This window comes from Gopherus evgoodei, chromosome 6 (genome assembly GCF_007399415.2).
Source record: "Gopherus evgoodei ecotype Sinaloan lineage chromosome 6, rGopEvg1_v1.p, whole genome shotgun sequence".
Lineage (NCBI taxonomy): Eukaryota > Metazoa > Chordata > Testudines > Testudinidae > Gopherus > Gopherus evgoodei.
The window spans coordinates 123,277,717-123,289,812 of NC_044327.1; the positions used below are offsets into that span (position 1 = coordinate 123,277,717).

At 45.2% G+C, this 12,096-nt stretch overlaps 1 protein-coding gene across 3 annotated transcripts in view; it reads left to right on the forward strand.

Annotated features, from left to right (window-relative positions):
• Window positions 1-112: 112 nt before the first annotated feature.
• HDHD2 (haloacid dehalogenase like hydrolase domain containing 2) overlaps window positions 113-12,096 on the forward strand; it is a 31,448-nt gene continuing 19,464 nt past the window's right edge. Inside the window, exons 1-3 of one of the 3 annotated variants that reach the window (XM_030566132.1) lie at window positions 113-178; window positions 5,882-5,983; window positions 9,517-9,725. In XM_030566132.1, the coding sequence (XP_030421992.1) occupies window positions 5,883-5,983; window positions 9,517-9,725 (310 nt within the window). In that variant the 5' untranslated portion in view covers window positions 113-178; window position 5,882. Of the gene's footprint in view, window positions 247-1,168; window positions 1,232-5,881; window positions 5,984-9,516; window positions 9,726-12,096 lie in introns of those variants that run through there. The other 2 variants (XM_030566131.1, XM_030566133.1) reach the window with 2 other exon arrangements.

Consider the following 12,096-nt stretch of genomic DNA (forward strand, 5'->3'; position numbering starts at 1 on the left):
TGTAATACCAAATTCCGTGGGGGGAGACTGCATTTTTAATACAGGAATATCAGTCATGGAGCCTCAAAACTACATGCTGCGAAAATCTCTCACATAGCTTTGGTCTTTGGGGAAAAAAACAGGCGTTTGGAGTGGGCAGCCGCTCAGAGCCCACGAGGACCCCACAGCGCAAGGACAGGTAGGTCCGGGGCACAGTACGGTTCACTCTCCCCTCCCTCTCCGGGGCAGGTGCTCGGCTAGAGTCAGGTGAGTTGGGTAGTTGTGTGGCAAGGGAGCTAAGATGGGGATACCCTGAGAAACCTGTCCTCCCCCACTCCCGAGAATGGACTGGTCCAAATCTCGCTGTCTCTACGGAGAAGGCGGGACCAACTGCATGGTAAAGGGTGAGGAGGAGAAAGCCCCAATCGTACCTTACACTGTCTGTGTGTCACCCCCCGCTCCCCCGCGGGAGAATGGACCCTCTGCGGTGAGAGGACGGTACCATTTCCATGGCCGGGAGGGGCGTCCTCAGCCCTCACGCTGCCACTTCTCATTTGGTGCCTATGGGAGAGGCTGAGTCTCCATTGCCCTCTTGCCTTTCCCTCGTATCCGGGGTGTCAGGCTGGGGAGCCGGGCCCTGAGGGGGTGGGGTTTGTCAGTGCCCACCCCGGGGGCGGGGCACTACCACAGGGCCCTGCCCAGGCCTCCTAGGGGTGGCCTGGTCTCCTCCCATGTGGGGAGTTTAGCTGAGGGCCTTGATTTCCCACAGTGCATTGGTAAGCCCTGTGGGGGTCCCTTGGTAACACACCCCATGCGAGCCGCCTCTTGGCAGACCCATAGCCTATCTAGCCTGTGACAGGTCCCGTGGTGGACAGTTATGGACTAACCTGCCCATAGCATCACTTCCTTCCTGACCCCAGGTGGAGAGTGGGTGGCTTGTGCCCTGGAGCATGAGGATTCACCACTCACTCCCTCTTCCTGGGATTTATTTCCTGTAAGGTAACCATTGTCTGCACAAATTGACCTGTGCGATCAGTGGTGACCCCCTGCAATGTAAGGAGAGAAAGGACATATGGTTGGTAAAATAAATGCAGCTTACAGCTTATTGCACCATGGGGTGTTTTAATTGCAGTACAAGATCATTAGTAGCATAATACACACTGGTCTTAGAGGGTATTGTCTTTTGCAGAATCATTGCTGAAATATATGGGATAACGTAGCTCATGTATTGACTGGATGCAATAGGCATCAGGCATCAAGTAAGGGGCATCTTTTAAAATAAGGGGGGCATAGTCAAACTAATATTATATTGTTTTAATCACCTGCTTTATTTATGGCACTATACCATATATATGAATTACAGTGTACAATCCCTTGTATGATTATTACAAAATGGAGGCAGGAGAGGCCTGCTTCCAGTATATTGATACACAGTGTGGGATGTTAAGTAGCAAATAACAGAGAGTGGTCAGCACAAAATGATAATTATGAATCATCCTAGAACTGTAGCTGACACTGTACAATATATTGAGTGCTTAAAGATGATAGAGTCATTGCAGAGAAACTAAATGGATTCTTTGCTTCAGTCTTCATGGCTGAGGGTGTTAGGGAGATTCCCAAACCTGAGCTGGCTTTTGTAGGTGACAAATCTGAGGAACTGTCACAGATTGAAGTGTCACTAGAGGAGGTTTTGGAATTAATTGATAAACTCAACATTAACAAGTCACCGGGACCAGATGGCATTCACCCAAGAGTTCTCAAAGAACTCAAATGTGAAGTTGCGGAACTATTAACTAAGGTTTGTAACCTATCCTTTAAATCGGCTTCGGTACCCAATGACTGGAAGTTAGCTAATGTAACGCCAATATTTAAAAAGGGCTCTAGAGGTGATCCCGGAAATTACAGACCGGTAAGTCTAACATCGGTACTGGGCAAATTAGTCGAAACAATAGTTAAGATTAAAATTGTCAGACACAGAGAAAAACAAAAACTGTTGAGCAATAGTCAGCATGGTTTTTGTAAAGGGAAATCGTGTCTTACTAATCTATTAGAGTTCTTTGAAGGGGTCAACAAACATGTGGACAAGGGGGATCCAGTGGACATAGTGTACTTAGATTTCCAGAAAGCCTTTGACAAGGTCCCTCACCAAAGGCTCTTATGTAAATTAAGCTGTCATGGGAAGGTCCTTTCATGGATTGAGAACTGGTTAAAAGACAGGGAACAAAGGGTAGGAATTAATGGTAAATTCTCAGAATGGAGAGGGGTAACTAGTGATGTTCCCCAAGGGTCAGTCCTAGGACCAATTCTATTCAATTTATTCATAAATGATCTGGAGAAAGGGGTAAACAGTGAGGTGCAAAGTTTGCAGATGATACTAAACTACTCAAGATAGTTAAGACCAAAGCAAATTGTGAAGAACTTCAAAAAGATCTCACAAAACTAAGTGACTGGAAAACAAAATGGCAAATGAAATTTAATGTGGATAAATGTAAAGTAATGCACATTGGAAAAAATAACCCCAACTATACATACAATACGTTGGGGGCTAATTTAGCTACGAGTCAGGAAAAAGATCTTGGCGTCATCGTGGATAGTTCTCTGAAGATGTCCACGCAGTGTGCAGAGGCGGTCAAAAAAGCAAACAGGATGTTAGGAATCATTAAAGGGGATAGAGAATAAGACTGAGAATATATTATTGCCCTTATATAAATCCATGGTACGCCCACATCTCCAATACTGTGTACAGATGTGGTCTCCTCACCTCAAAAAAGATATTCTAGCACTAGAAAAGGTTCAGAAAAGGGCAACTAAAATGATTAGGGGTTTGGAGAGGGTCCCATATGAGGAAAGATTAAAGAGGCTAGGCCTCTTCAGCTTGGAAAAGAGGAGACTAAGGGGGGATATGAAAGAGGTATATAAAATCATGAGTGATGTTGAGAAAGTGGATAAGGAAAAGTTATTTACTTATTCCCATAATACAAGAACTAGGGGTCACCAAATGAAATTAATAGGTAGCAGGTTTAAAACAAATAAAAGGAAGTTCTTCTTCACACAGCGCACAGTCAACTTGTGGAACTCCTTACCTGAAGAGATTGTGAAGGCTGGGACTATAACAATGTTTAAAAGGGAACTGGATAAATTCATGGTGGCTAAGTCCATAAATGGCTATTAGCCAGGAAGGGTAAAGAATGGTGTCCCTAGCCTCTGTTAATCAGAGGATGGAGATGGATGGCAGGAGAGAGATCAGTTGATCATTGCTTGTTAGCTTCACTCTCTCTGGGGCACCTGGTATTGGCCACTGTCGGTAGACAGATACTGGGCTAGATGGACCTTTGGTCTGACCTGGTACGGCCGTTCTTATGTTCTTATGTTCCTCATTGACAGTATGCTGCAGTGAATGGTTGCTGTATTAAAACTGAAGCTGGCGAGATAGGAATTTATCATAGAAATTTTTATTGAAGAATGAAATCCCTGAGCATTGACCCAATGTAATGCCGAGTGGCCTACTCAACTATGAGGCAATGGCAGAACTGTGTTTAGTTTTACTTATTTAATATGTGTTTTATTTCTTTGATGCTTATATGATTAGGCTTTTCTGTGTGTTTGACATATGAAGCTGAACAGTGAGTGCTCTGTTATATCTAATGTAAGGTGGAAAGGGTGGTTTTGTTCAAGAGCACTAAAATACCCATCAAATCTTGTGACAGGCATAGAGATTTACATACTCATGTATTACATATTTTACTATCCTAAATGGGAGAATAGGGGAGAAACCGTGTTTCATCCTCTAGTCTCTGAAATAGCAGATTGTCTTTAGAGAGACAGAACATGAATACAGTTCACTGGGCGGATGCTGAAAAAGGAGAGGGAAGGATATGTCTTTCTCTACCGTTCTCCAGTCTATTACATTAAGCCATTTGCTGTATAAGTAAGTGAGCATTGATGCCTGGATTTCAAAGTACCATAGGATTGACTGGATTTTGAATTTTATTCTTAAATCACTCCACTTTTAGGCTACATTGAAAGGAGTTCTGTATATAACCAAGTTTGTTAATTATGGGGAAAGCTTGCTCTCTGAGCATAGCCTGAGTGAATGGGCTGCATACAGAGGAGTCAGTAGGGATCAGAGGTGAGGGGATAAGGTATTCCCTCCCACCCATCTGGCCTTGAAGCTGCAGCATAGTCACTGTCTCAGCTGCTGCAGCTGTTCATATGAACACTACATGCTTACTGTGCAGGCATGAGGTTTGGCTGGTGAATTCATGTAAGCAGGACTGGTGGATCTGCTTTTCTGTCCCCCCATATCCCTTAAAACCTCCTGTGCTAGGGTTCAGGGTCCTCATGGAAAACAGCTCTGTGGCATTTAGGTAGTGTGAAGCCATGCTGGTTCCATTGTATTCAGGGCATTTGGGCCAGAAGATTTGACCCTTGGAGAAGGTCTTGAATTACCCTCAGATGCTCTCTTTATAACAAAATTGCCAAAGTTCCCTAACCAGCTCTGCCAATATAGTCATTTATCATCAGTTTTTTTATCATAGAAGTTCGGCCTTCATAGTATCAGACTTATTTTTAAGATATGCATAATCTTCCATGATACCATTTACCAGTATGTATTAAAGAAAATGTAGGCAGATCTGTGGAATTTTCCTAGTACATTAGACTTCAGGTTCATGACTGATTTGATCTCAGTTAAAGAGAAATGTTCCTTCATATGAATTGATAAAAATCTTCTGATAAAAGATTTAAAATCTGCTAAGGCAGGTTCCGGTCACGCTGTTCAATACTGTGCCAAATTTTTAATGTATGGTGATCAAAACAGATCAACAGAAAATACTGCTTAAAATCTAGAGATAGCAGACTGTGCCATTAGGCAATTTGGGACAACTGGCTGAGCAAATTGTTCAAAGAGCAGGAGACACAGTTCAAAGGGGTATCTGAACTAGGGATATATTAATGACTAGTACTAGTTTCTGCAGATGATTCTTCTGCTGCCACGTGACTTGCCGACAAGCCTTAAAAAGAGAATTCTTGTTCCTCCACCCTTCTATGTACCCCTGGAATGCTGCTTTCTATTTTAGGCCGAGTGTTCTGCACTTGTTTGTATCACACAGAAGTGTTCTGATGTAAGATTGTTTGACTGTTGCCTCACAAAATGAGGGTCCTGACCCTACTGGGTGCTGAGTACCCTCAGCTCTCATTGACTTCCAGATTGGCACGCTGCAAACCTGTTTTTTGCCAGCTGTTTTGGGACCCAATCCTGTCAGTCTTCACTTGCTTTGTGGCTTGGCATGCTAGATAGGGTTCGGGACTAGGAATTAGGCAATCTGGATTCTATTGTTGGCTCAGTCACCGATTCACTGTTTGACCTTAGGCAAATCCCTTAGCCTGTTTGTGCCTGTGTTTACCCATCTGCAAAATGGGAATAATACTCCTTTTTGTAAAACATTTTGAGCTCTATAGAATTGAAAGTGTTACATAATTGCTGAGTACTGTGTATTTTCATGTGAGTAATGCACTAAAGTCAGTGAGACTACTTAAATGAGCAAAGATTTGCAAGATGAGGCCTCCATCCAGCAATATCATACCTAAAAATCTTCTTCCCTATGGTCTTAGTTGCTTAGAAAATTTTTAGGCACTCAAATAAAAGCCCTTAAAAACAAATAGCACCTGATTTCCATATATAGCGTCTTTGAGAAAATACCACCCTATCAATTATGTATTTTTTTTAACACTGCTGTTTATCTCCCTATCTAAAGGGGCCCATTTAATACTATGAGTAATGTTCTGAGGAATACCAGGCTTGGCACAAATGAGACGCTTAACAGAGTTCCTCATTTTTATCGTCCATTGTCTCCTTACCAGTTTTTTGTTTCATTTATTTTTCCCCTCCTGGGGAATGAAGGATGGCAGCTCGGCGCGTGCTGAAAGCAGTCTTGGTGGATCTCAGTGGCACACTTCACATTGAGGACTCAGCTGTGCCGGGCTCACAGGAAGCTCTTAAAAGGCAAGTTATCCCTCCCATGTTTCTCTGAAAGACAAAAATGCATGTAAGTGCTGTTTTTATACAGATACCTCATTAGCTGAATGGCTTTCCTGGAGCTTGTGCCTCATATTCCTGATGTACATAAGCAAATATATGCATGTGGCCCTATTCCATTCTCAGTTACATTGGACTGACTCCGTAGTAACTTCTCTGAAGCCACTGGAGTTACAGTGATATAAATTTAGAATAACTGGGGAAGATTTTGGCTCATAGGGTATTCTTTGGGGAGCCTACATTTAATTTGGCCTTTCTGCTTAGTTTTTGCTTCATTTTATTATCGCTCTTTTTTTAAAAATTTGTTCAGCGAAGCAAAAAGCCCAACTTTCGAGCACATTAATTTACCATGCTATGGAAATGTTCGATAATCTAGCCCCTCTTTTCTAAGAATGTCAGAATGTTAATTAATCCTTCTAGCACTCCTGGTAGGTAGAGTCATTATCTCCAAACACTCAGATGAGTGAGAGATAAATAACTGTCTGTAAAATTGCACTGTTCTTATAGCCATGTTGATCCTAGGATATTAGAGACAAGATGGGTGAAGTAATATCTTTTATTGAACCAACTTCTGCTGGTGAAAGAGACAAGCTTGTGAGCAACACAGAGCTCTTCAGGTCTTTTATTCAGGTGTATGTTCTCTATTCCTACATTAATGACCTGGAGGTAGGAATAGAACCCAGGGGTCTTGTTGCCATCTGCTAACTGCTAGAGAATGCTTCCTCCTGGAAAACAGATCCTAGAAAATATGGGGGGAAACCACCAACGTTAAGAAAAGGATTGAATTGATTAAGAGATGACATCTCGAATGATGCAGAAGTAGTGACCTGAGTAGGGTGAAGATTTAAGGCCCTGATTCTGGAAGGACTTACACACATGCTTAACTTTATGCATAGCTTTGTGAATAGTCCTATTGTTTTCAGTGAGATTACTTGTAAAGTGTAAGGTTAAGCATGGGTCTTTGCAGGATCAAGGCCTATATATGTACCTGTGGTTTTTGAATTAGACACTTGTAGTGCTAAACCACTAGCTGGAGGGAAAACTCACATAGGGAAAACTCACATAGGGATCAGGAAATGGCTGAGTTTCTTTTCACTAACACTAGTGGAGACAATTGCCTCCTAAACCTATAGAATGAAAGGGAATGAGACCCACTAATCCCCCAGAAATCCTGTGGCAACATGGGTCCTGGTTGGCCACTGCTCCATGCTGCACCTGTGCTCAGGGAAAACCTGTGGAAGATGATGTCAAGTTTCCATGGGGAAATCCCTATAGATTGGAAGGGGAGTGGTGCCATAGAGATCAACTAGGCTCCTCCCAGGTTCTGTGTACACCTCTAGATCTTCAGTCCCTGAGAGGGAGAGTAGTGAAGGGGCTCGTGTGGGATAAGGAGATGGGGAACTATTTTACCACACAGCCTCTGCTTCTCTCCTACTTTCTGTACCATCTCTGCCTGGTTTCTACTGGGATTTGCTCAGCCAGGTACTGTACTGGCCTGGGTCAGTATGAGAAGGGGGAAGGTGGGAGGGGAAGAAGGTGTATTGCTCCTATAAATCATATTCTAGTGCATGCCCTGCCTGTACCTGGGATAGCAGCCCTGGAAAGAAGGCCAGTCATTTTCACTGCAAAGAACAGCCAGGTTTTTTTACTTGGAGACTTAAAGAAATATCCCCAGGTATTGCTATTCCCAAAAGAAGCTGTAGCAATTGGCACACAGCCCATTCTGTGAACAAGTGAGTAGTGAGTGACAAAGCAGCACACAAACCTCAAATTGGTTGTGAGTCCTGTGCTTAGATTTCACCAACCAAGTATCAAGTGTGAACTCCTGAAGCACTATAACAGCCTAACCATGGAGTCACAGACAGTCCCCATGGCCATTCTGAGCTACCTTGCTACCTAGGCAAGCCTGCCTTTGTGCTAGATGGTCCCTTACACTAAAAATATTTAGGTCACTTCCAGTCACAAAGAAACAGTTGTACCTCAGATCTCAAACCAAAGGCAACGCGTGTAGCCAATTCTATAATAAACTAACTAAAGAAGTATTAACTAAGAAAAATAAATGAGTTATTTACTACTCCTGGGGGAATGCCGTGCCAAACAATTAAAAATTCTGCACACAAGTTTTTAAAATTCTGCATATTTTATTTGTCAAAGTAACACAATATAATCACACCAGTTTCAATTATTTTGATAATTTATTTCAAAATACCTGTCAGCAAGTATGTCTGCAACAATGCAGACCAAAAAAAAAGATTCAGGAAATGATTTTTTGAGAAATAGATTCCTTACTAGGCATATTCATGCAGAACTTTGAGTAATAATTCATTTAAGCTACAATACAAAAATGTATTTCCCACATCCCTAAGCCTTTGCACTGCTTTTGAGGGGAGTCAGGCATAACAGAGGATCTGAGGAGGAGGGAAGTAATTGCTTGAAGAAGACTGGGTGTGAACCTGGAGGGTTGTTGAGTATGGGTGGGAGAAGTATGGAGCAGGTTTTTTTGGAGGGAGGGGAGGGAGTTGGGGAGGCCCCCTCTCATGCAGACCCTGGCTCACTCCTAGCCTCTCATATTCAGTCAGGCACATCTGCCCCTGTTCCCAGGTGTCCCTGCACCCCCATTCAGTACCTCCTCTCCCCCTGTCCCCATGTGTCCCTGGACTCCTACTCAGCCATCCTCTTCCTCTGACCCCGTGTGTCCCTGCCCCCTCACTGAGCCATCCCATCCCCATACCCATGTGGCCCTGCACCCCTATTCAGCCACCCTCTCCCTCTGTCCCCATATGTCTCTGTCCCCATGTGTCCCTGCCCCCTCACTCAGCCACCCCTGCTCCCCCATCCCTGTGTCTCTGCACCTCTCCCCCATCCTCATGTGTCCCTGCACCCTCTCACAGCCACCCCTCATCCCCGTGTGTTCCTGCACCCCTGCTCCCATTCAGTTTCTGTCCTAATCTTCCCCCCAACTAGCTCTTCTGAACCCCCGTCTGTGACCCCCCAGCAGCCCCATATGCCCCACGGTGTCCGTTGTGTGTGTGTCCCCCCCACCATCCCATGCCTCCTCATCTGGCCCCACTTGTCTGCCAGCATCACAGATGCAGTACTCTAACCATGTGACATGTTCTGCTTTAGTGGCTGCTCCACATAGAGAATGCTGTTGCTACTGGCACATTACTCCTTTAGCTCCAGTGGAAGAGGTTCTCTTCCTATTGAGGACCCTGACTGCTTTTGTTGGGCAATGGGCCTTAAGACTGATTATTGACCCAACTGATTGAAAAACAAAAAATAAACAAGCTAAATGGTCAGAAGTTCATCAGCTGTTTACAGTTCTTTTTGGCATCTGTAATCTAAGGTGCAGCAAGGGAAGGGGATTGTCTTTTCAGAGGTTGCTTATATACTGAGTGTCCCTTTAAAATAGAAAGAAAATGAGTGAAAGGCACGTTAAAAATGTATGTGGTATGTTACAAAATTCTCTAGTCAACTCAGCTTTGCTTTCCGTGGATTAGATTACGTAGTGCTCCAGTTGCCATTAGATTTGTGACCAACACAACCAAAGAGAGCAAGAGAGACCTTCTGGAGAGGCTGAAGACACTGGAATTTGACATTGCAGAAGATGAGATCTTCACATCTTTGACTGCGGCTAGAAACCTCCTGGAGCAAAAGCAGGTCCGGCCCCTGCTGCTGGTGGACAACAATGCTTTGCAAGATTTCAGAGGTAAGGTGGTGATCAGCTGAACCTGGGAGCAGCCTTGGTGAGCCTTATTGAAATAATATTAGTTGATGGAACTTTTACAATTGTCTGTCCCATGTAAATAGGTGAGATCCCATCCCTGTCATTTAAGATGTGAAGCTGAGATTCTCAGTCATTAAAAGGCCCCTAGGACTTATCAGAGGAGTAATTCATTCCATTGTTATTTTGACCACCTGTCTATTTGGGTAATTGCATGCCGCCTACTTAAACTCATCTATAGATTATTGTATCCCATTGATTTACTTCCTGTCCTGTAGTGTTCTTGAGCCCTTAAAACAGCTGTTGTATCCCCTCCAGAGTGCCCATTCCTTCTCAATTCAGTTACATAACCATCTTTGCCCAGTGCTGTAAATTGACTGAATGGTACTTTCATGTGTCATTTGTGTCTGTTCACCTTGAGATGTTATCAGCCTCCCCTACCAGAGGCAGACTAGCATGATATTTTGTTTGAGCTGTCAAGGACTGGGGACAGAGTAGGGCTTTGAGGGGTGGTAGTGGGAAAGGTGGTATAAGTCCTACATAGCGTGAAGAATTGCTGTGCAATGTTCCCTTGCACAAATTCAGGACCAAGATTGGACCTTTGGCCCCAGTTGCTTCCCGCTGTCTTCTGCCGAAAGGACAGATGTGACCATACAGGGCCTGTAAGTAGTGTAGAGATTAAAATGAAAATAAGGATCACAGGCACTGATTTACAGCTTCCCCCGGGAGTGCTCCACTCCTTCCCCCAAGGCTCCACCCTCCTTCTGCCTCTTCCAGCCCCTGCTTCCCCCAAGCATGTCCCACCCTTGCTCCACCTCTTCCCACTTCCGCTACTCCCCCTCCCTCCTACCGCCTCCCGCCTGCCACCGAAGAGCTGATTGGCAGCGGATGGGAGACACTGAGGGGAGAGGGAGAAGAGCTGATGGGGGGGGGGGGCCTGCTGAACAGCTGATTGGCAGGTGGCTTGTGGATGCTGAGCACCCACTATTATTTTTCAACGTATCAGTTTTGCGATTATCAAATGTAAAAACCTAAGGCATTTTACTGTCATTTATCATGAATTAATAAACATATATTGTGTTACCAGTAAGTCTTTATATTGAGGTCAAGTCAATACTGAGATAAATTGAAAAAAGACGGTTACTCACCTTTGTAACTGTTGTTCTTCGAGATGTGTTGCTCATATCCATTCCAGTTAGGTGTACGCGCCGCGCGTGCACATTCGTCGGAAAACTTTTACCCTAGCAACTCAGTGGGCCGGCAGGTCGCCCCCTAGAGTGGCGCCACCATGGCGCTCCATATATACTCCTGCCGGCCCACCCGCTCCTCAGTTCCTTCTTGCCGGCTACTCCGACAGTGGGGAAGGAGGGCGGGTGCGGAATGGATATGAGCAACACATCTCGAAGAACAACAGTTACAAAGGTGAGTAACCGTCTTTTCTTCTTCGAGTGATTGCTCATATCCATTCCAGTTAGGTGAATCCCAAGCCTTACAAAGGCGGTGGGGTCGGAGTGAAATGTGGCAGAATAAAACTGCCGAGCCAGAGGCTACAGCCTCTCTTGACTGCTGAACCAGGGCATACTGCGAAGCAAAGGTAAGGACCGAGGACCAATGGAGCTTCGCGACAGGTCTCGTGGGTAGAAACACAAGCCAGCAAGGCGGCAGATGAAGCCTGAGCCCTGGTAGAATGCACGGTGATGTGGCTTGGGGAAATATGAGCCAAATCAGAACAAGTGGGGATGTCCGCCATCACCCAAGATGAGATCCTCTGAGAGGAAAACAAGCAAGCCCTCCCTTTGGCCCGCTACCGGGGCAGAGCTGGGGCACCCTAGGAAATGATTCTGTCAGCACAACATAATGCGAGCACTCCACAGATGTCCAAGGAGTGCAATGGTTATGCCCATTGCGTTGAGCTGTGGGTAACATGAAAGGCCAAAACACCTTAGGGAGGAAAGCCGGGTGCGGTCACAACTGCACCTTGTCTTTGTGGAACCTTCGTAAGAGCTCTGATCTCAGAGACCCGTCTGGCCAAGACTAGGTTGAGGTCCCAGGGCGGGGCTGGGCGGCGCACCCGAGGGTGCAAGCGCTCCAAGCCCTTGAGGGACCTCGAACCCATAGAGCGTGGGACACTGAACGTCCATCTTAGCCTGCTGGAAGGTAGGGACGGCTGCTGAGAGTATCCTCAGCGATGATACCGCCAGATCCTGCCGCTGAAGGCCAGAGGCAGGCCAAATAGAGGGGATCGAGACCTCAGCAGGAGCAAGATCGAGCGTACTGCAGCTGTAAAGGAAACGCTTCCACCTGGCTCGGTACGTTGACCAGGTGGAAGGCTGCCTGTCACCCCAACTCAGGTACG